Source organism: Haliotis rubra, unplaced genomic scaffold (genome assembly GCF_003918875.1).
Source record: "Haliotis rubra isolate DU_JTF1 unplaced genomic scaffold, ASM391887v1 Scf982, whole genome shotgun sequence".
NCBI lineage: Eukaryota > Metazoa > Mollusca > Gastropoda > Lepetellida > Haliotidae > Haliotis > Haliotis rubra.
The window spans coordinates 164,542-185,568 of record NW_025767726.1 but is presented as its reverse complement, the minus strand read 5'-3'; the positions used below and the strand labels follow the sequence as shown (position 1 = coordinate 185,568).

The 21,027-nt window shown below is 42.4% G+C and overlaps 2 protein-coding genes across 2 annotated transcripts in view; one reads left to right on the top strand and one right to left on the bottom strand.

The window, feature by feature from the left end:
• LOC124265533 (helicase SKI2W-like) overlaps window positions 1-9,504 on the top strand; it is a 33,102-nt gene extending 23,598 nt beyond the window's left edge. The window contains exons 21-24 of the mRNA XM_046700320.1: window positions 5,745-5,855; window positions 6,588-6,806; window positions 7,252-7,380; window positions 8,081-9,504. Of these exons, the coding sequence (XP_046556276.1) occupies window positions 5,745-5,855; window positions 6,588-6,806; window positions 7,252-7,380; window positions 8,081-8,281 (660 nt within the window). The 3' untranslated portion in view covers window positions 8,282-9,504. The remainder of the gene's footprint in view (window positions 1-5,744; window positions 5,856-6,587; window positions 6,807-7,251; window positions 7,381-8,080) is intronic.
• Window positions 9,505-11,190: 1,686 nt separating this feature from the next.
• On the bottom strand, window positions 11,191-16,591 carry LOC124265536. Its single transcript, XM_046700322.1, has 3 exons — window positions 16,182-16,591; window positions 13,350-13,549; window positions 11,191-12,596 (listed from the first exon to the last, which is right to left on the bottom strand). The coding sequence occupies exons 1-3, from the start codon at window positions 16,348-16,350 to the stop codon at window positions 12,045-12,047; spliced, it is 921 nt and encodes a 306-aa protein (XP_046556278.1). The 5' UTR covers window positions 16,351-16,591; the 3' UTR covers window positions 11,191-12,044.
• Window positions 16,592-21,027: the final 4,436 nt, after the last annotated feature.

Genomic DNA, 21,027 nt, shown 5'->3' with positions numbered 1-21,027 from the left:
GGGGCAGTCTGCTGGTAAGGGGGCCAGGAAGAGATCGTCTACATCTCAGTCGACGCTGTCTCAGACTAAGAAAAAGACGCCATCCTCTTCTACAACGCAGAAGAAGTCAGCTGTTACCAGATCCGAGGGCAAATCTACGCGTGCTAGCTCATCTATGCACCAGAAATCCTTCAACGAAGAGATTGTACCTCCTCACGAACTAGACGTTTTTGACAAACCCCCATTACTTCTACCTGAAGTATCTATGAGATCAGCGACTCGGTCGACCTCTGCTACTACGAGATCGTCCCCTACTACAGTCACAGCAGGAAGCTGTTGACATACTACCTCTTACTTCTTGGATTGAAGTTGAGGCACATAACTCATCAGCGTTCGTGAACGCTTCATCGACACCGCAGCAGCTTCAACCTATGCATAACTTCGACCCAGGGGAATTTATGACTCAATTCACCAACCAGATGATGGAACGCAGATTCCAGGAGGAATCGAAGGCTAGGAAAAGCCTCTCATCTACCGACACCGTGCGAAAACCTACGGACCGGTGCGAACCTATGGGCCTGCGCGAATCTACTCCTCTTGGAACTTCACCTCAAGGCTACGTTGGCGAACGTACATCTTTGCGAAGGTCTCCACAGTCGGACGATCTTGGAGGATAGAAGAGATGACTTACCTACTCTCAAATCTACTTCTGCGACTTCACAGACGTTAGTGAAGTTACTCACCTCAAGCCAGAGGTTCGCGAAGAGAAGACTCACATCACAGGAATTCGCCCTACGATAGACGTTCGCGAAGAGATAGCTCACCTCACAGAGGTTCACGAAGAGATGTATCCACAGATAGAGGTTCGCGAAGAGAACACTCCCAAGATAGACGTTCACATAGGGAGGAATCCTCAGATAGAGGTTCGCGAAATGAGGATGAAGGTTCAAGAAGGGAAACAGGTTCGCAGATGGATGAATTGTTGAGACCTAGCTCTAATAATCAGGAGACTTCGGACTTGCAAACGGACTTCGTCTTCCCAGACTCAGAAGCTACAGCATGGATTGCTAACGGGTTGAACTTGGAGTCTCCTTCTAAGGATAAAGATGAAGCCTACACTTATATGATGCTCAACGATGACTTCGACTCCGTCACAATCCCTCCAATTGAACCTATATCCAATGTACCCTCTAACCTACGCACAACCTTCGCGAAAGCTTCCAAGTATCAGAGTCAGCACCTACCATCATTTAATATGAAGAGATTCCCCCTACATCATATGGATCCATTCACTAAGGCGCCTGATTGGGATGATAACATCAAACTTGTGAATGACTCCCGGAATAAGATGTATAAAGTGGAAGACAAAAAGCCATCTCAACTTGATACTGCTACAAGGAGATCCTTCTTCGGGTTGGCTAGGTCCAGAGCCATCAATGAAGCATTGATAAATAAATTCCAGAATTCAACTTCGGAAGAGGATAAGATGATATACTCAGCCCTCATTACAAAAAAGAAGGATCAATACTTTTTGTCGGACCATCTCACATCTATATCTGCGGGACTCACCTTACTACGCAGACAGGGGCTACTGGCTTCCTGCTCTTGGAATGATAGATTCACCCAACCGCTACTAAGAGCTCCATGGGAGGCACCTACTATATTTGAAGGACTAATAGATGATGCAGCTAAGGAAGCTATGCATGATACCAGAGAAGTTATGATGATTAAAACCATAGATACTCTGGCCAACATCATCCGTCATACTTCTCAAAAGTATAACAACAAGTCCAAATATTCCGGAATACAGAAGGCAAAGGACAAGAAGTACTCCAGCTTCAGAGGTGGCAAAGGATCTTTTCGTCGCCCATCCGGAAATTACAGAGGAAACTCAGGGAGAGGCCGCGGCCCCAGAGGTTCCAGAGGCACTAGATGTTGATATCAAGGTTCGGAACGACTGGAGTCTTCCACCCCCAGCCGTTCCTGTAAAACTGTCGACAGTGGGTGGACATCTAAAAGGGTACTGGAAGAATTGGGGAACACTAGAGGACGACTACGTCTCTCAAGTACTAAGAGAAGGATACAAAGTACAACTAAAAGCCACACCTCTGCTAACCCTCAGCCCGATGGTCTTCAACTATGCAGAGGAACAGGCAGACAAACTACAAGAAGCCATCGACTCACTACTGATGAAAGATGCTGTAGAGATAATAGATCAGAATCATCTCACTCCCGGCTTCTATTCCCCAATTTTTCTAGTACCCAAGAAGAACTCCAAGGAGAAGTTCAGACTGATTTACAACATGCTCAAATTCAACAAAGACTACCTACTGAAACCAAAGAGGTTCAGAATGATCCACCTACCTCAACTCAAACTACTCATCCGTCCAGCAGATTACATGGCCAGCATAGACTTGCAGGATGCGTACCTTCACATCCCGATACATCAGGAATCTAGAAAGTATCTACGATTCCTATTCAGAGGGCAGCATTTCCAATGGAACGTCCTACCGTTTGGAATCTTCGGCTCCGTGGCTATTCACATGAATAACCAAGCCTATAGTCGCATACCTACATCATTGAGGTCACGCAGTGCCTTCTACTTGGACGACGGAATACAGGTTCACCAAGATGCCAGTCAACTCAGACAGCAGCTGAACTTCACAATTAAGTTGCTCACTCAACTAGGATGGCTAGTGAGCCTTATGAAGTTGGAGTTGGAACCAAAACAAGATCTTCAATTGCTGGGGATAAGGTTTATCACAACACAGAATCGAATTGTGGTCCCAGAAGATCATTGGGTCAAGATACAAGCCATGATTCCACCAGCAGTCATCTCTCCGTTAACACTAGGATCATGGCAAGTGTCTACTCGGTCTGCTAACATCGGCGCAAGACTTGACTTCGCACAGGAAGGTTACAACTAAGACAGCTGCAACGGTTCCTGATAAAACATCTGGACAGCATCGACCTATCTTGCTGCCAGAAAATCTCAAGAGGTATCTACTTTGGTGGACCCACAGGTCGAACGCTCTGTGGAGGGACCTATTTACAAGAGCCGGCCTTCGACACACATCTCTACGCAGATGCATCGATGCAGGGATGGGGTGCACATCTCAACAATCAAGTTGCATCAAGGAAGTGGTCCAAAACAGAACAGCATCATCACATCAATCTGCTGGAGATGAAAGCAGTGATCAACGCCTTTACAACTATGGTCGAGCTTGCTGATCAACAGAATGCTGATGATCTACACGGACAACTCTACAGTGGCATTTTCCATAAATGCGGCAAGGATCTACAAGATCACCAAGCCTACTTGCAGCTCACATTCCAGTTGTTTGACATCACGGAGGAGGCAAACATCTGGATAAAGGCGCATCACATACCCAGAGCCAAGAATGTACTGGCAGATGCTCTCTCAAGACCACTACTTTTCGTCACCTACGGAATGGATGCTCCATCCAGAAGCGTTCGGCTCAACATAAGGAAATAGGATCCCCATGCATAGACCTGTTTGCCACGAGGTTCAACAAACAACTAGAGACGTTTGTCTCACCAGTTCCAGATCCTCAAGCCTGGGCAACAGATGCACTGAGCATATCATGGGAAGGATTAAACGCTTCGCTTTTCCACCCCGATAGTACTGCTGAAAGTACTGTTCAAGATCAAACAGACACAGATGCTACAACTGACTTTGGTTGCGCCATACTGGCCAGCTGAGAGTATGGTTCCTAGACCTAATAGAAGATCTCGAAGCCCAGTAATCAAGTTACCAGATTGGCTGAACCTACTAATACATCCGCGACACCAAGCAAGTCCACGGAAACCCAACACTGTTCCAGTTACACGTGTGGACCGTATCAAAACATGCTTGAAGAAAGAGGATACTCCGCCAGGGCAGCCAAAGCAGTAACGCTAAGCGCTACGCAGATCAACTTGTAACCTATATGATGACAAATGGCTGAAGTTTGAGACTTATGAAAGGCGGAAAGGCTTCCATTGCTATGATAGCTACTCATCCTCAAGTGGCGGAATATCTGTGTCATCTTAGACAGACTAGACATCTGAAAGGTTCGACATTATCTACATACCTCACTGCCATCAGTACAGTGATTACCATGAAAACGGGCATCAAGTTGACGAAAAGTACCAGATTTACTTGCTCTGCTGAGATCTTTTAAACTGGAGGACCAGCAAAGAAATTCAGAGCTCCAGCCTGGTATCTGAATTTAATTCTATGCCATCTTACCAGTGATGCTCTACGAACCTCTAGACCAGACTACACTCGAGCTGCTGACACAGAAGACTCTGTTCCTGCTTGCATTAGCCATGGCAGCTCGAATATCAGAGATACATGCGCTGAACTTTGGTTGAACCAGATTCAACAGAGGGCAACATGCTGCAGTTCATCTAGGACTTAGATGGGACTTCATTGCCAAGAACCAACTACCTGGTCAGCCAGATAGACAGTTCCACGTACCAACGCTATCTACAATCCTCGGACCAGAGGATATAGAGGACCTATCCTTGTGTCCGGTCAGAGCCCTGAAGATATATCTTCAAAGACTAAGACAAGGAGACGAAAATTCAAGCATCTGTTCATCCCATTATCCACAGAGACCAGCAGAAGTCTCAAGAATGACAATAGCGTTCTGGATGAGAGCCGTCATATTGAGAGCCTATAAAGCAGCAGGACTAGAACCTCTTAGAGTTTCCTGCACTAAGTCAGAAGCACTAGCTCTGCATGGAAATTGCTCTATATCAGCAATTATGGAGGGCTGCTTTTGGAAGTCGGACACGGTGTTTGCCAACCACTACCTCCGAGACATAGCCACTGAAGACGTCTCAGGCATTCACCAATTTGGGCCTCTCGTTGTAGCACAGCTACTAACGGCTCCACAAAGGCGCTGAGTTGGAAAATCTCACCCTTTATCACGTTGACTTGTTGATAACTTTTACTAAGGAAAAGTATTAGTTTGAAAGTCCATGCGCACAGTCTAGGACAGGCTAGCATGAGTGATTAAAGATCCTGTACGGGTAAAGATCTTACCTGTACTGTGAAGGGGTCGCAACTCATTTATGATAAAGATCTTATCATAATCTATGGGTTGTTATAAGATATCTAGTAATAAGAAGATACTAGTTTATCTGAAGCCACATGAATCAAGATGATTCAACTTGTCTGAGATGGAAGTAAGACAAGAAGTGGTCCCCCCGAGTTATAACGGAAGTTGGAAGAATAGGATCTCGGATATGCTGCTACACAGTTCCCAGGGTGGGGGTGTGGTGTGTGGTTTACATATCTAAGGACAGCTGATGAATCCAGGAAATGGCCTGACCCACCACCAATCCGTCGGATTCTATAAGCAAAAGATCATGTAAAATTGATATTTTTATACTTATCCTAAAATAAGGTCAAGCCCTCCTGACCTCCCTGCTGGAAACACTTCGGATTGCACAGCAGATGCAAGTGCTTGGGCAGAAAACAGGAGAGAGTGACAAGTAAGGCTGGTCACATGACTGTTTACGCGGGAAAAGGGAGGTAACTCGTGGGTGAGTGTATTTTTACGTCCGCTTCGGGAACTTCAAGGGATTCAAGTGTTCCACTACCATTCGAAAAGAAAAGGGAGATAAGCAAAAGATCATGAGTCAGGATAAGTATAAAAATATCAATTTTACTTGAAAAATTACATATCTCCCCATGATTGTATCAACATTCACTCAGCCAACATCCTCAGTCACTACTCCATTTCTGCCTCCAGTTCCGCCACGTCCAGAAGAACATGTCCATACAAGAGGAGTACGAGAGACTCAAGTTTCTGCTGTCTGACCAGAGTCTCACCCTCCTACCAGAGTATGAGCAGAGGATAAAGGTCAGTTGTTCAGACAGAGATATCTGACCCTTTTTAAATCGTAACAGAATAACCTATGAGCCTATGATAAATTATGGTTTTCTGTTTCAATTGAATTTATATTGTAAGTTGAAGATTATTCTGACTCCTATGAGGGGATGTGTAAATGGTAAAATACACAGAGAGGCTTTGGTGGAGAATGATTCTTTTCACATTTTTCATGGAATTGATGCTCATGATGTCAATCACTGGATTGTCTGGTCAAAACTTGATTATTTACAAACCGCCAGGGGCGGTGGGGTAGCCTAGTGGTTAAAGCATTGGCTCGTCACGCCGAAGACCCAGGTTCGAATCCCCACATGGGTACAATGTGTGAAGCCCAATTCTGGTGTCCCCCGCTGTGATGTTGCTGGAATATTGCTAAAAGTGGCGTAAAAACCAAACTCAGTCAGTCAGTACAAACCGCCATCATATAAGTGGAAAACTGCTGACTCAGTTTAACAACAACCAATCAATCAAGAACTTTATCATGCTATCAATAATGTACTTTTACTTTATTATATTGTTAATTATAAGAATCCAGAGAATTCAGGTGAACTTCAGTGTTCTTTTTTTCTTCATTTTCTGTGTTTGAATATTCTATTACTTGTAAGTAGATAAAATATTCAGTCATTATTGACCCTATTATGCAAACATTCTAAAATAAAACAGGTGAGCACCAGCGTCTTGTTTTATGGTAGAAATTCGGTTTAGGTTTTACAAGATCTGAACTACATCGATGCCAACAATGCAGTGCAGTTGAAAGGTCGCGTGGCTTGTGAGATCAGCACCCATGAGCTGATGATCACGGAGCTGGTGTTTGAGAATGCCCTCACCGACCTCCACCCAACGGACATTGCCGCTCTCCTCTCCTGCATGGTGTTCGAACAGAAGAAATCCAGCGAGCCTAACCTCACGGATACCCTCAAGAAGGTGAGATCAGACCTTTCACTGGGTTTGACAACATTAACATTGTTGAACAGGGATTAGGGACAGGTAACTTATTATATGGGAGGGGAACAAAGAATTTAAGAGGGAAGTCTTGAAAAAATGACATAGTGAAAGAGGTAGGGGGCACTAAAATGTTATCACAATCATGTGGGAGGCACGGAGGCTAAAAATGACACAGTTCTATTTTAAAAAATAAACATTTGATGAATTTGAACACTATTTAGGGAGTGGTCATGACAGCATGTTTTGGGGGGTTTAGTTAGGTATGAAGTTGCCTCCCTTTGGTGTACCAGGATGTTTTGTTTTTAATCGAAACATTCCTCTTGGTTATGATCCATGGTTTGTCACAATACCCTGGCTTTTAATAGCTTCCACAACCACACTGTTCAGCTGTATTAATAAAGCTTTGTGATACGTATATATTTAGGGCCATGAACGGATCCTGGAGATCGCGGACCGCATTGATCGGTTGCAGAAGGATCACAAGATGCAGGTACCAGCAGTGGACTACAAGATCGGCATCATGGAGGTTGTGTTTGAGTGGGCCAGAGGGATGGTTAGTAGTCTTTACTGTTTTCACCACCTATACAAAGGTGGATAGGAATCACCAGCGCTCCAGCTTGTCTCCCTGTGGGTTTCTGTGACAGAGTATGTGACCATAACTCCAAATCACATTCAAGGAACCCATCTGACTAAGTCATCTTAAGTGGTGAATTTCAGGGACAATGTATTTGTAATTACAGTAGGTATCAATACAGAATGATCACGTATCATGTATTACTGCTTTGCATTGTATATTGCATCACTATCCATTAGTAATGCCATGTTCAGGTTGTCATGGTTTTATGTCAGTCTGTCAAATATATGGGTTTCCACACAGTGAAACAATATTAGGGACTGTTCATAATTTATGGCTTGGGGGTGATGATTTTAGGGGTGAGGGTGTGTGTGTGTTTGTCACCCATTTTGTTCTGGAGAGGTAGGGGGATCATCAATTTTGTACACATGTACTAGGGGGAGTGGAGTCAGCAATTTTGTACATAGAAAGATTTTAAAATTATGGGATGTGGGTGGGGTCGGGTTGGGTGTCATTGATTTTGTACATAAATCTTTGGGGGGGTTCAGTCACATTGTACATGCTTCTCCATAAAAATCAGCATCACCCCCACCCCAGTCATAAATTATGAACGGTCCCTTACTTGACTCAACCACCCACACATTGGTTACCACCAAAAGTAAATTTGTCCGAATTTCAGCCATTTGCCGAGATCACTGACCTGACTGACGTCCAGGAAGGGATCATTGTCCGCTGTATACAGAGACTGCACGAGACGTTACATGATGTGCGGAATGCAGCCAGGATCATCGGAGACCCTGTGCTCTTCCAGAAAATGGAGGAAGCCTCCGCAATGATCAAGAGAGACATTGTGTTTGCTGCCAGCTTATACACGCAGTGATGTGTCCAGGGTGTTGGTGTAGTGGTGAGGACACTGTGACCTGTAGGTTGGGTCGACTCCCACACAGGTGTCACAGGTGAGCTCCATTCACCGACTGTTATAAATCTCCATTATCCATGGCAAGGAGTGATGCTTGTTGCTGAGACAATCTGACCTTAACACTCCTGGGATTGAGGCCACAGACTGTCGGGCGGAGTGGAGCCTAGTAGTTAAGAGTGTTTGCTCATCACACCGAAGACCCAGGTTTGACTCCCCACATGGGTACAGTGTTTGAAGCCCATTTCTGGTGTTCCCCGCCATGATATTGCTGGAATATTGCTAAAAGTAACGTAAAACCTTCACTCAGTCCCATACAACTGACCATCATGGCAGTTAAGAATGTTGAAGTTATCTCCCTTTGTACAGCTCAATATTATTATTATTATTACTACCTTGCGTAACATGATTCACTTGTCGGTGCTATCCCATGGTGCACAGCAGTCATGTGTAAGTAACAAATACGAACTGACCGTATTGAGTTGCTTTGGTCAGATACTATTTGTGAAGGTCTTTTGAGAATAACAATCGATCAAGCACTCCTCAATCTTGCTGATGTTGAAATATAAAACATCCTGTCAGTATACATCACTGATGGGTCAAAGGGTAAAATTGTACATTAATATAAGTTATTCTTTTTCAGAAGAAGTCCTCCTTGGGGTACATATAAGCATATAATTTTTCCTTATCCTGACTCATGATTATTGCTTATCTCCCTTCTCCTTCGACGGTCAAGTGGAAACCTTGAATCCTATTCAAATTAACTGAAGCGTCCGTACAATCACTCACCCCGAGTTACCTCCCTTGTTCCCGCCAAAACCCGTCCCACATGACCTGAGACTAGCTCAATCCTCTCTTGTCAGGTAGCAGGTCACGCTTCGATCTCCCGGAGCTTAGCCGTCGCTACTTGATGGGATAGGCTGTTCTGTTTGACCCCCCGGTGGTTGATGAGTGCATCTATGCCTTGGTTGCCCTAGGGGTGTCATCTGGCCACAGTCAAGTGTCGGCTTGTCAGGGTCGGCGCTTGCCTCCATTTACCTCCAACAACCAGGTGTTGAAGTCTGTATATCGCTCTTTTGAAGAGCAATACCGCAATGCCGTGCAGCAGCTAGGGAAGGGCAAGGGTGAAGGTAAGGGCAAGGCTGCTTCCTCTCAGCAGCCTCTTCAGGAAGGTAAGTCGGCGGGCGAAGTTAGCCTGCCGGCCCAGTAAGCTATCCTCCGAGAATGAGGCAACCCTGCAGTGGTTCGGCGCAGAAATGCAGTTGTTACACTGCCGACGATGTCGCCAGGATTCTACTGTGGTGCCTGTTACCCGATGTCCTCTGTCAGCAACGACGCAGACTACCTCTGTTCCTTTCCTCCTCCCAGCTTTCGGCCTTTGGTCCTAGCTCACATCAATGTGCTAGAATTCCCAGCTCGATTGAAGGACGGTCTGGTGGACTCCAGAGTAGCACTACTCTGCTTCTTGCAGTGGTGGTAATCCTTGTTGATGAAGTACTCTGTTTTCCCACGCGGATTCTATTCCTCACCCATTTTATTGGTGATGGTATATGGTGCTGGTTTTATCCCTGTTCTACTCTGGTATATATATACAGTCTCCGTTAGCCTTAGCTTATACTTTCCATTTTTTCCACGCTTTTTGGCTCAGTACTATGGACAGTAGTTTGTTTTAATAAGTCCCCTGTATTCACTCTCCACTTCCACCTGAGGTTGGGAGGTGGAGTTTATCTCCTTCTCCTTGCTCACGGCCCATCAAGGCCAATGGGCATATAAGCTTTGACATCCATCCGGTCCTTGGACCACTGTAGCCGCTCCCAATTGACATCGCACCTATCCACATGACTAGGTAAGGTTATAGATTGTAGATCCGTTACTTTGGATCAATGTGTCAGACAAAATACCACTCCCTGTTTTATTGTCTTTGGGAGTCTGTTTTATGCTTATATGTACCCAAGGAGGACTTCTTCTGAAAAAGAATTATACAAACCTGTAGAGGTTATGAATTCTTTGAAGAAAGTCCTCCTTGGGGTATGGCCACCCGCCTCCCCTCATTCTGTCTGATTACGTTCAGCATGAAAAGTGAGGTGCAGAGGTTGTCGGCTAGAGTTACCTGCTCTTGCCGGTAGGGGGTCCCTCAGGGGTCCTGTAGGGGTGGTCTCACAAGACAAAAATCGTGTGTTTTTGTTTTGTAAATATTTTTATTAAAATATAGTTACAACTGTCGTAGGTTTTTAAAATGGACATTTTAGTGCTTATATGTACCCCAAGGAGGACTTTCTTCAAAGAATTCATAACCTCTACAGGTTTGTATAAATTTCAAGGCCCCTTTGGGGTAAATTAATTAATTTCTTCATGTGTTAAGAGCAGTGATTACTTACCCAACTTACAAGGTTTACAAGGGTTTGAAAAGGCCCAGATTTGCAAGGTGTGACTTGAAAAATAATGAAATGGCCTGAATTTGGCAATAGAAATGTTATATGAAGTTTGAAGATGTTCATGTTTGAAGAATATATTTATAAAATAATGTGAAGCTTGTTCCATGTTTTTGTCTTGACGAAAGTCACTAAAATATTGTTGAGTTTCTCTAATTGTTTGTATTCATGTCAATATTTTTACTTACAAACACCAAAGCATTGTTATACATGTAGGAGTATTTGAATTACCAGAATTAGTATATATTGTTTTGATATGATATCATATCGGTAGGAGAGCAAACTCGAAACGAACACCACGCACGTCTATTCTACAGAACAACAGCATGAAAAGTGAGGTACGAGGTAGACGGCGAGAGTTACCTGCTCTTGGCTGTAGGGGTCCGTGGGGCTCTGTAGGGGTGGTCTCACAAGACAAAATGAGTTTTTTGTTTTGTAAATATTTTATTGAAAAATATAGTTACAACTGTCGTAGGATTTAAAATGGACATTTAAATGCTTATATGTACCCCAAGGAGGACTTTTCTGAAAAAGAATCAGGTTTATGAATGTGCTTAAACTTAAAAGAATTTTTAAAGGATGGACAAAAAATATTGAAAGTAATGGAGAGTGACTGCAAAAAGGTAAGTTGAAGGTCGTCCAGAGCTGTATGATATGTGAGAATTGTTACAGTGTACTTCAGTGATATCTGTCACTGTGATGGTCTGACATTGTAATGTGTATTGAATGGGTAGAGTGGGGAATAAATGTCATAACATACACAGTTGTTGTTGTCTATAGCCTATAGTATAGGTGGAGGATACCAACAAACCATAGCTTCACAACCGTTTATTGTCATAGTGGGAATAAATGGAATGAATATGATTGTGTTTGTTGCTGAGGTATTTCTACACATCAGGATCCCCATGGGATCTCAGGGTAAAATAGGTCCCCACTACCTATTCTTGTCTCCCCCCATAAGGACTCTGGGGTGCAATAGGTCCCAAGTACCAGTGTTTGGTTCCTCAAAAGGATTCCAGGATAGAATAAGGTCCCTACTCACCATTTTTGTCTCCCCCATAAGGATTCTGGGGTGCAATAGTCCCAATTACAGTAGAATAGGTCCTACCTACCCATTTTGTCTCCCCATAGGGTTTCTGGGGTGAAGTAGATTCTAACTACCAACGTTTGTCTTCCCTTTGTGGAGCACAGTGGTGTAGTGGTTAGCATGCTGGCCTCTCACGCCAAAGGCCCGGGTTCGAATCCCGGAAGGAGACACCAAAATTTGTGACCTGGGTCTCATACTGTGTTGTGTTCTAATCATCTTCAAATAATGTCTCAAAAATCATTTGTTGGATTTTAATTTTTAAAAGTTCTTTTCTCTTTCCATCCCTCACACGTCTCAACTGGTAACATATTAACTTTGCGAAGATATCATCTTCTGCATCAGTATGCGACATGTCAGTTTGAAAAAGTACTGTTGGACTAGCAAAGGAGGAAGTAGGCGTGGTATGAGACAGAATGGGTGTGGTATGGTGACTGACAGGACGTTGTGGGACTGGATGGGGCACGCTAGGAGTTGCTGGTATAGATGGCAGCACTTGACGAGGATTTGATGGTTCTGAGTCCGACCGTTGCTCCGCCTCATACACGTACATCTCAGGTTCACGTTTGATAAGTTTCCGTGGAACTGACTCATCATCCCAATCCACGAAGTAATGGTTGCCTTGGCGATTGTCCTGATTAGCATCTGGGCTGTCCAGTTTACTTCCCTCTGATTGGTCGTCTGCGTCTTCAAATATGTGCTCGATGCTGTCACTGTCAAGGTTTACTCTCATCACTCCGGGAGAGTCAGTATTGATGCTCTCCTGAAAGCAGACGTCATAAACAATGATCAGTATTGATGCTCTCCTGAAAGCAGACGTCATAAACAATCATCAGTATTGATGCTCTCCTGAAAGCAGACGTCAAATACAACAATTTGTACAATCAGTGTTCTCCATCCACCTGGTCTTGCATCCATTCTTACCAGATGTACACAGGTAGCAATAACTGCCCAGAGTATGATTCTTAGCATATCAGCATCATATTGTAGTTTGGTGAGAACTGTATCACTTCAGCTTTCTCCACACAGTAAGCTGACCCACCATTTTGTTGAATTTACAGTTGGCTCAAAGTAAACTTGGTCATCACTTATTTAATCATCATTTTAGGGGCAGTGGGGTATCCTAGTGGTAAAAGGGTTGGCTTGTCACGCGAAAGACCCGAGTTTAATTCCCCACATGGGTACAATATGTGAAGCCAATTTCTGGTTCCCCGCCGTGATATTGCTGGAATATTGCTCAAAGCAGCATAAAACCATACTCACTAACCATCATTTTGCAGTTGTGTAAAACACCCGATAATTCAAACTTTGACATAACAATGTTTCACTGTATTGTTAAAAATGGCCGTAAACACGATGACTCAATCACCAATTACTTGTAGCTGAACTTTCAGACTCTGGTTTGTGAGTACAGGAGGTAGGGATACAGCACTAAGATATTCTGACATGTGTCCCCCCAACAAATGACCTATGAAATAGCTTTATCTCATATAATCAGTTGATAATGACCCCTCACCATTTTCGAATGGATTTTCTTTAATGTGCGGACTTGTGTCCGGAGGAAGTTATCCAGCATGTCATAGTACGGCCATTTGGACTTGTAGGTATCCTCCCCATCACCCTTCATCCGGCTGTGGACCTGACTCACGAGTTCCTTGTTTAGTTCCTTCGTGTAGTACGTCCGCAAGTTGGCGAACTTCTTGATAACTGCATGATCTGGAGACATAAATTATACCTTAAGAGAATGTTGAAAATATAGCATATTTATAATTATTCAGGAATCCAGATCTTCAGGCAGATTGCTACTGAAGATTTGCAAAGGAAAACACCTTTGACTAAAACTATACATATTTTGGTCCTGAACAATCAGATTTAAGGAAATGTAACCTACTTGCACCCAGTGCAACCGTAGGTAATACCCTTGTTGCACCAGACCAAAAGTGGTTGCACCTGCTGCTCAATGTAAATTATACATAATGCTTGAGTTTGGGGTTTGGTGATTAAAAATATTCTGGGTCTGTTAAGATCATTTACGTTAAGCCAGTTCCTCATCATTCTGTTTTCTGGCTGAAGTCTGTGTTCTTTGACTGGTGGTATATATATATATTGTTTGGTATAAATATCAGGTTGCATTTTGCAGTTGAACTTCTAAATGCTTAAGGGGCGGTGGGGTAGCCTAGTGGTTAAAGCGTTGGCCCGTCACGCCGAAGACCCGGGTTCAAATCCCCACATGGGTACAATGTGTGAAGCCCATTTCTGGTGTCCCCCGCCGTGATGTTGCTGGAATATTGCTAAAAGCGGCGTAAAACCAAACTCAGTCAGTCAGTCTAAAATGCTTAAATCGTGCCCTGTATAACATGTATTAAATTCAGAAACCCAGTTCTTCAGGCTGACTGAGTCTGAAGATTTGTTGAGGACTATACCTTTGACCAAGATGGTCCTTAACAAATATCACGGAATGTATATCATTACTTCAACACTGGATATCGTCAAGGTATTTTATTCAATGATAAGGCCAGACCAATTTTATTTATTGTTTTACAGATTTTTGTCATCAGAGAACCTAAAGGCAGGAGAGAAAACAAAATCACCTGTCAATATAATATTATAGAAACAAATAAGGGAACACATGAAATTACAAGTGTTCCTCTATTCTTTTCCAGGTTTCTTCACAAGGTATGTATTGCACAGTGGGTGAAATTCTGGAAATAAATAAAGGAACACTTGTACTTTTATGTGTTCCTTATTCGTTTCTATGTGTATATTATACTTTTGGCAATTTATGAAGTGTACCGGTATGTGAGGCAAGACGCAATCTAAAAAACTTTTTTGTCAGTTTACAGTTTTTGCCAACAAAAACTTTAGAATTATATTTTTTGAGCGGGGAAAATTAATTTTTATTTTTTCAACAAAAAAAATGACCGGCAGATCCGTAAAACAAGGAATAAAATTGGTCTGGCCTAATAGAAAAATTCATTTGTTACATAGCCAGCCATGTGACAAAAGGATTCATTGCTTATTGTTTAGTAGTAGTAGTAGTAGTCAGTGTATCAGAGGTAGGCATATTTGAGATTCAAACACATTGATGGTGGTTTTCCCTTCCACATAAGGAAGTTGGGGACTTAAGCCGCTGGTCCCAAGTCCTAGCCTAATGTAATAATCTGTTTGCAACCCTATAAGGCCCCCTGGTTATGGCCATGGTGGACAGTGATGAACATTCTGCAACCTTACATGGACCCCTGGGTGGCTGAGGACAGGTGGTGAGATCTGGTATATTATTTACTATACAGCATGTTAATTATAACATTCGGTGCAGTAGTATTCTTTACTTGCAGTTTGTGCTGCCATGTCTTCCGATGAACATGTTGTTCCAGCTGTGAATTCAGACAGCTCATGGATTCTACCAGAGAACAGCGGTACACCATCGATGGTCTTGTTTGTTTGTTTAATACTAGTATATCACTCAGTAATATTTCAGCTACTTGTAAATAACTCATCGAGTATGACCACTCTGTGGGTTTGGTCTATGGTAGCATTTAATACATTTGTAGCAAATACCATATAATGCGAAATTTACGCTGGTCCTGTGGTCCCTGGCTAGTAAAAATTCATCATGACCACTAAATGATAAGTTTGCAGTGGTCCTGGTGGCCAGTGAATTTTGTATTGATGGTTAAGTAAATCTATGAATGTTATTTTGGACCAGTGAAGTACAGACAGGACCACTAATTATTGTCCACTCAGTGGTCTGGTGGGGAATATTAAAAGGTTTCTTTCCCTGATAATAAGATAGTATATGGTCACTAATTTGTAGGCAGATAGCAATAGCATGTGGGTATTTACATAGCTAACCTCCATACACTCAGTGCTAACCATAATACTCCCATCAACAGATCAGTGTGCACTCAATTTTCAGTCTCACTCTTATCTCCATGGGGAGTAAACTACCTAAGAGTGTAAGAGTGAGTGAGTGAGTTGGGTTTTATGCCGCTTTATACAATATTCCAGCAATATCACGGCAGGGGACACCAAAATGGGCTTCAGCAGTGTATGAAATAAGCAAAAACCACAGCCAGACATCAGGGCTGGTAACTTCAAAATGTTACCAGTCCAAAATGGATTAACCAGACCAGACACCAAGATATGACTCCGATGTATATAACATCTAAATTTTGTATCAGACCGTCCGTTTGTTTATACTTTATACAAAAAACAACTGCTAAAACAACAACTGCTAAAACACAAGATTTCTCCAGATATTTTTACATGATCGTTTTATAAGATCTTGGTCAATATCTCAAACGTTTAACAATAATCCATTTGTAATAACCTTGATGAAAACACGCACCTGTCCAGTTCATTTGCTGACCAATTTCCCTGACCACCTCGCTCTTGAAAGTCCTGTCACGATAGTGCTGACTCCTAGCATCCCAAAGGGCAGGCTGTGCCGATATCAGACGGATTAACTTCATGTTGGTCTCGCGTTCTTCTCTATCAATATCCATAGCGGTTGCCATATCTACTTAGACAGACACTGTTTGTACATATATCCCACCCACGGTACCGACAATGTTGCTTTGGACGGTATTAAAACTGTACGTTGTTATTTACAGACAAATCGGCCGACACAAAATGGCGGCTTGCAATGTCTGCGTGAAGGCAAATTAGAGGCTATTTTTAGCAGACATGGCCCAGCCTGTCTGCAGAGAGTCTGTATCTGGGTCACATGCGGCAGATGTCAGCGCGTTGAGCGGGATTATCTGTTGGGGGAAGAAGGCAGGTGGATCGAGGCGAGAAAAGCATTCCTTCTTCGTAATATATTAGTCTTATTGCAGGATTTCTTTACTGAATGAACTGACTTTATGCACTTGAAAGTTAAACATCAAACTGATACAATTTTAAGACATAATTTTAAGCGCATACAGCGACTATGTAAGTCTGATTGATTCAATTATGATTATGTAAAACAACAAAATGTGATTGTTTAAGGATGTAGAGCGAATTCTTCTCACAATTCAAGTATAATAATGTAAAACAACAAAAACGATTGTTTCAAGATATACAGCGCTTATATCGTAATCAAGTGTAACAAACAACGATTGTTTAAGATATACAGCCTATATATCATAATCAAGTGTAACGATGAAAAACAACAAACAACGATCGTTTAAGATATACAGCGCATTTATCACAATCAAGTGTAACGATGTAAAACAAAACAAAACCACACGGTTTTTTTCAAGATATACAGCGCTTATATCATAATCAAGTGTAACCATATGAAACAAGAATAAACGATTGTTTAGATTGTATACAGCGTAGATCTATATTTCATATCAATTCAAGTGTAGTGATGTGAACCAACAAAAGCTATTTGAGGATAGACAGCCGCTAGTTCATATCAGTACAAGCATGATGATGTAAAACAATTAATTAATTAATTAATAAATAAATGAATAAATAAATATGGACTCGATTCTGACAGGCCAATCAGAGGCTTCAAAACACACTCAGATAGAGAACAGTACTTCTTTATAAATCGTTGTTGGTGACATTCTGATATAATAATATTCACACATACAGGTTACAAAATGCACCGTTGAGTTACTCTTGTTTAATTCTTTGGTTATGTCGTAGTGAGGTGAGGTGATTCTTGAGGGTGAAATTGGGTTATCGTCGTAGAATATTTCGCAACAATATGTGGTAGTGTTCCCAACAATACAGTATTACGACATCCTAAAGCTTTATGTGAACAATCGGTTGTGGGTATCGAATCGAACCCACGCTCTCAGGGTCAGGCACATAATCTGAGTGAGTGAGTGAGTGAGTGAGTGAGTGGGTGGGTGTAGTTGAGTTGAGGTGAGGTGCGGTGCGGTGCGGTGCGGTGCGGTGCGGTGCGGTGAGTGAGTGAATGAGGTTTACGACGCTTTCAGCAATATTGCAGCAATATGACGACAGGGTACACCAGGAATGAGCTTCACACATTGTACCAATGTGGGGAATCGATCACCCGACATCGTACCCGGTATATTATATTTTGTTGATCACTGTTATTGTTACCAGGCTACCGCTGGCCCATCTTTCTTTAAAATCATCGCGAAACACCTGGGATGTTACACAATGAGCTATGAATCTTGTGATCCTGTTATCACAGACCCGAGAAGATCTGGGTTAGAATTTGCCTTCATTAACCCATGCTTGTCGTAAGAGGCGATTAACGGAAACGGGTGGTAAGGCTCGCTGACTTGGTTGACACATGTCATCGTATCCCAATTGCGCAGATCGATGTTCATGCTGTTGATCACTGGACTGTCTGGTCCAGACTCGATTATTTAGAGACCACCGCCATATTACTAGAATATTGCTGAGTGTGGTGTTAAACAACAAACAAGCAAAACAAAGAATATCACCAGTTTAAATTGTTGAAATCTTGTTTATTGACAGAAGCGTTCGTAAAATATCTACATACTGACCAGAATGTGCTTGCTTTCAGCGTTTGTGCTTAAATCCCCGACATCTCATGTTAGACTAACGCTTAGTCTCTGAATGTATATAATTTTGATTGTAACAAATAAACCCATTTAAATTGAAAAGGAGCCCCAGGGAGACCAAAGATTCAGAAGCTGGAGAAATCTAAACTTGCTTCATTTAGGGCTTAAGCATTGCAGGGAGGGCTAGGCGGTAGGGAAAATAATATGGTTCAGGGACTGTGAGACAGACTAATCTCATGTCTGCGCTGCCTGATGTGGGTAAAACCTTACAACAGCAAGATGTGAGCATCCACCTGAGTTGTCAGAAACGCCGCAAGTTGAAATAAGAGCAGTCGCCATTCTGTTCACTCGATCCACTTTATGACCGAATTGCAATGGTGACCATCAAAAGACGTGGGTCCAACAACCGTAATTCACGCACATTAATGTCTGACTTACGATCGTCGCAGAGTGAGACTTTGGCACTCATTTCACAAAGCAAGCGACCATTTCTGCGGTCTAGTGGACGCGAAATCCCCTTTCCACTTTACCTAGTTATCAAACTTTAGAGAACATACTCGTGACGATTGCCTCAACTACAAAAACAAGTAATATCTTCCTTGAATGGCCTGTGACTATTTCGGTCCCTGCTGTTGATGGATCTGAATCTAATCAGTATCGCCTAAATATAAATAACCAAAAGGAATAATAAAACAAAATAGAACAAAAGCAACAAATCTTCAACACCCCAAACCCCTATATAAATAAATAGATAAATGAATGAATGAATAAATAGATAAATAGATAGATAGATAGATAAAACCCCAAGATATTCTAGCGATATCACGGCGGGGGACACCAGAAATGGGATTCACACATTGTATCCATGTGGGGAGTCGAACCCGGGTCTTCGGCGTGACGAGCGAACGCTTTAACTTCTAGGCAACCAAAACCACCCTGAAACTTACTTAAAATGCTACGCTGATATCTGCTCATCAATAAACTGACAGTTCTACAGATATAGAACAGCCTTTTAACAGTCTGGATGTCAGTAACTTATTGGCATTTTCTTGACCCATGCCATTCCAAAGCCTGTGTAACCAATCAGAATGGTCTCAGAATAACGGACAGGTAAAACTCTTCACCAGGAATATGATTCAAAAGACTGGTAAATGAAGACTAAAAGATAATGAAAGACAACATTATTCCAGGATCTATTGCATTTTACTGACAATTGGTACTTCGAATTTCAGATTGATCGATAACGTGTAGCCTGCGCCAGAAAGGTAAATTTTCAATTCCTGGGAATCGTGACGGGGTTTTCGGCGTGTTAGAGAGACGCCTCAGCTGTCAGCCCAACTGCCCGTTTCTCAGACAAAATGGCACAAGTCTGTGAACTAATGACCCAGTGTTATTGAAACCGAATCATGCCAGACATACCTTATCGTAGATAGCGAAGATTATATAATACTCTGAGGTCATGCTCCGTGCTATTTAAATGGCCTGCTTCAAACCTGAGATTATAAATAGTGTCGGTTATGTAATACTCCGGAGTCGTTCTCCGTGCTATTTAAACGAATCTCTGGGTTGCTTCAGAGGAGTGATTATCGATTATAGTGAAGAGTATGTTTTACTTTGAGGTCATATCAACATTTCCTACCATGTGTTTTGTTCATGTTTTTCTTCACATCAGTTAAATTTGCCATTCCCCGATTAGATTAACCTGGAATGTCCGTTGACAATAGACGAATAGACGTTAACGAATACGAACGTACCACGTAAAATTAGTACAAGCGATTGTATCAAACGTTCCACTGAGGTCCAGGTCTATTTGTTTGTTCGTTTGTTTATTTGTTTCACCTCACACTCTGCAACATTACAATATAGGACGGCTGCCTGTAAATAATGGGGTCTGGACCAGACAATCCAACGATTGACATCATGAGCATCGATCTACACAATTGGGATACGATGACATGCAGGAACCATGTCACCGAATCTGACCACCCATAAGTCGACAAGCATGGGTTGCTGAAGACCAGTTCTATCCCGGATCTTCACGGATGTCCGGAGTAGTAGAGGTCAAACGCCGGTTTGCCTGGCATCATCAGTTATTGACTCGATTCCCCACATGGGTACAATGTGTGAAGCCCATTTCTGGTGTCCCCCGCCGGGATATTGCTGGAATATTGCTAAAAGCGGCGTAAAACCATACTCACTCACTCACACATTCAGTTATTGACAGTCAGGTGTGATATAAACAACCGTACAGGTCTGGTGTTGGTGAAGAATGAAAAACAGGAAATGGTTAATCGATGAATACGGGTATCACACTTAGAAGATGAAGCTACTCTGTTTTCAATTTTGCGGTCCTTTATCGTTGATTTAAGACCGCGAAACGCGAAATTATGATTTGGACGAAAAGTCTTTAACGGATTGATTTGATCGGTTTGATTAACCTTGACAATATTTTAGTCAGATCCGATTTTCAAATGTATACTTTCATTAATCCGCCACTTTGACAGGGATATAGACTAAATCTACATACTTTCAGAATAAACAATTTTCAATGAACTTAATAAGATATAGTATAAAGGAGCAAAGATTCTTTCTGTCTTCACTGCCAAATAGTATTGACTTGCCACGGATATGACCCTAGTTTCCCGGAGCAGAGGTTTGAAGCAATCATCTGCACATTACAGTGCCTAACATTTACTCACCCAA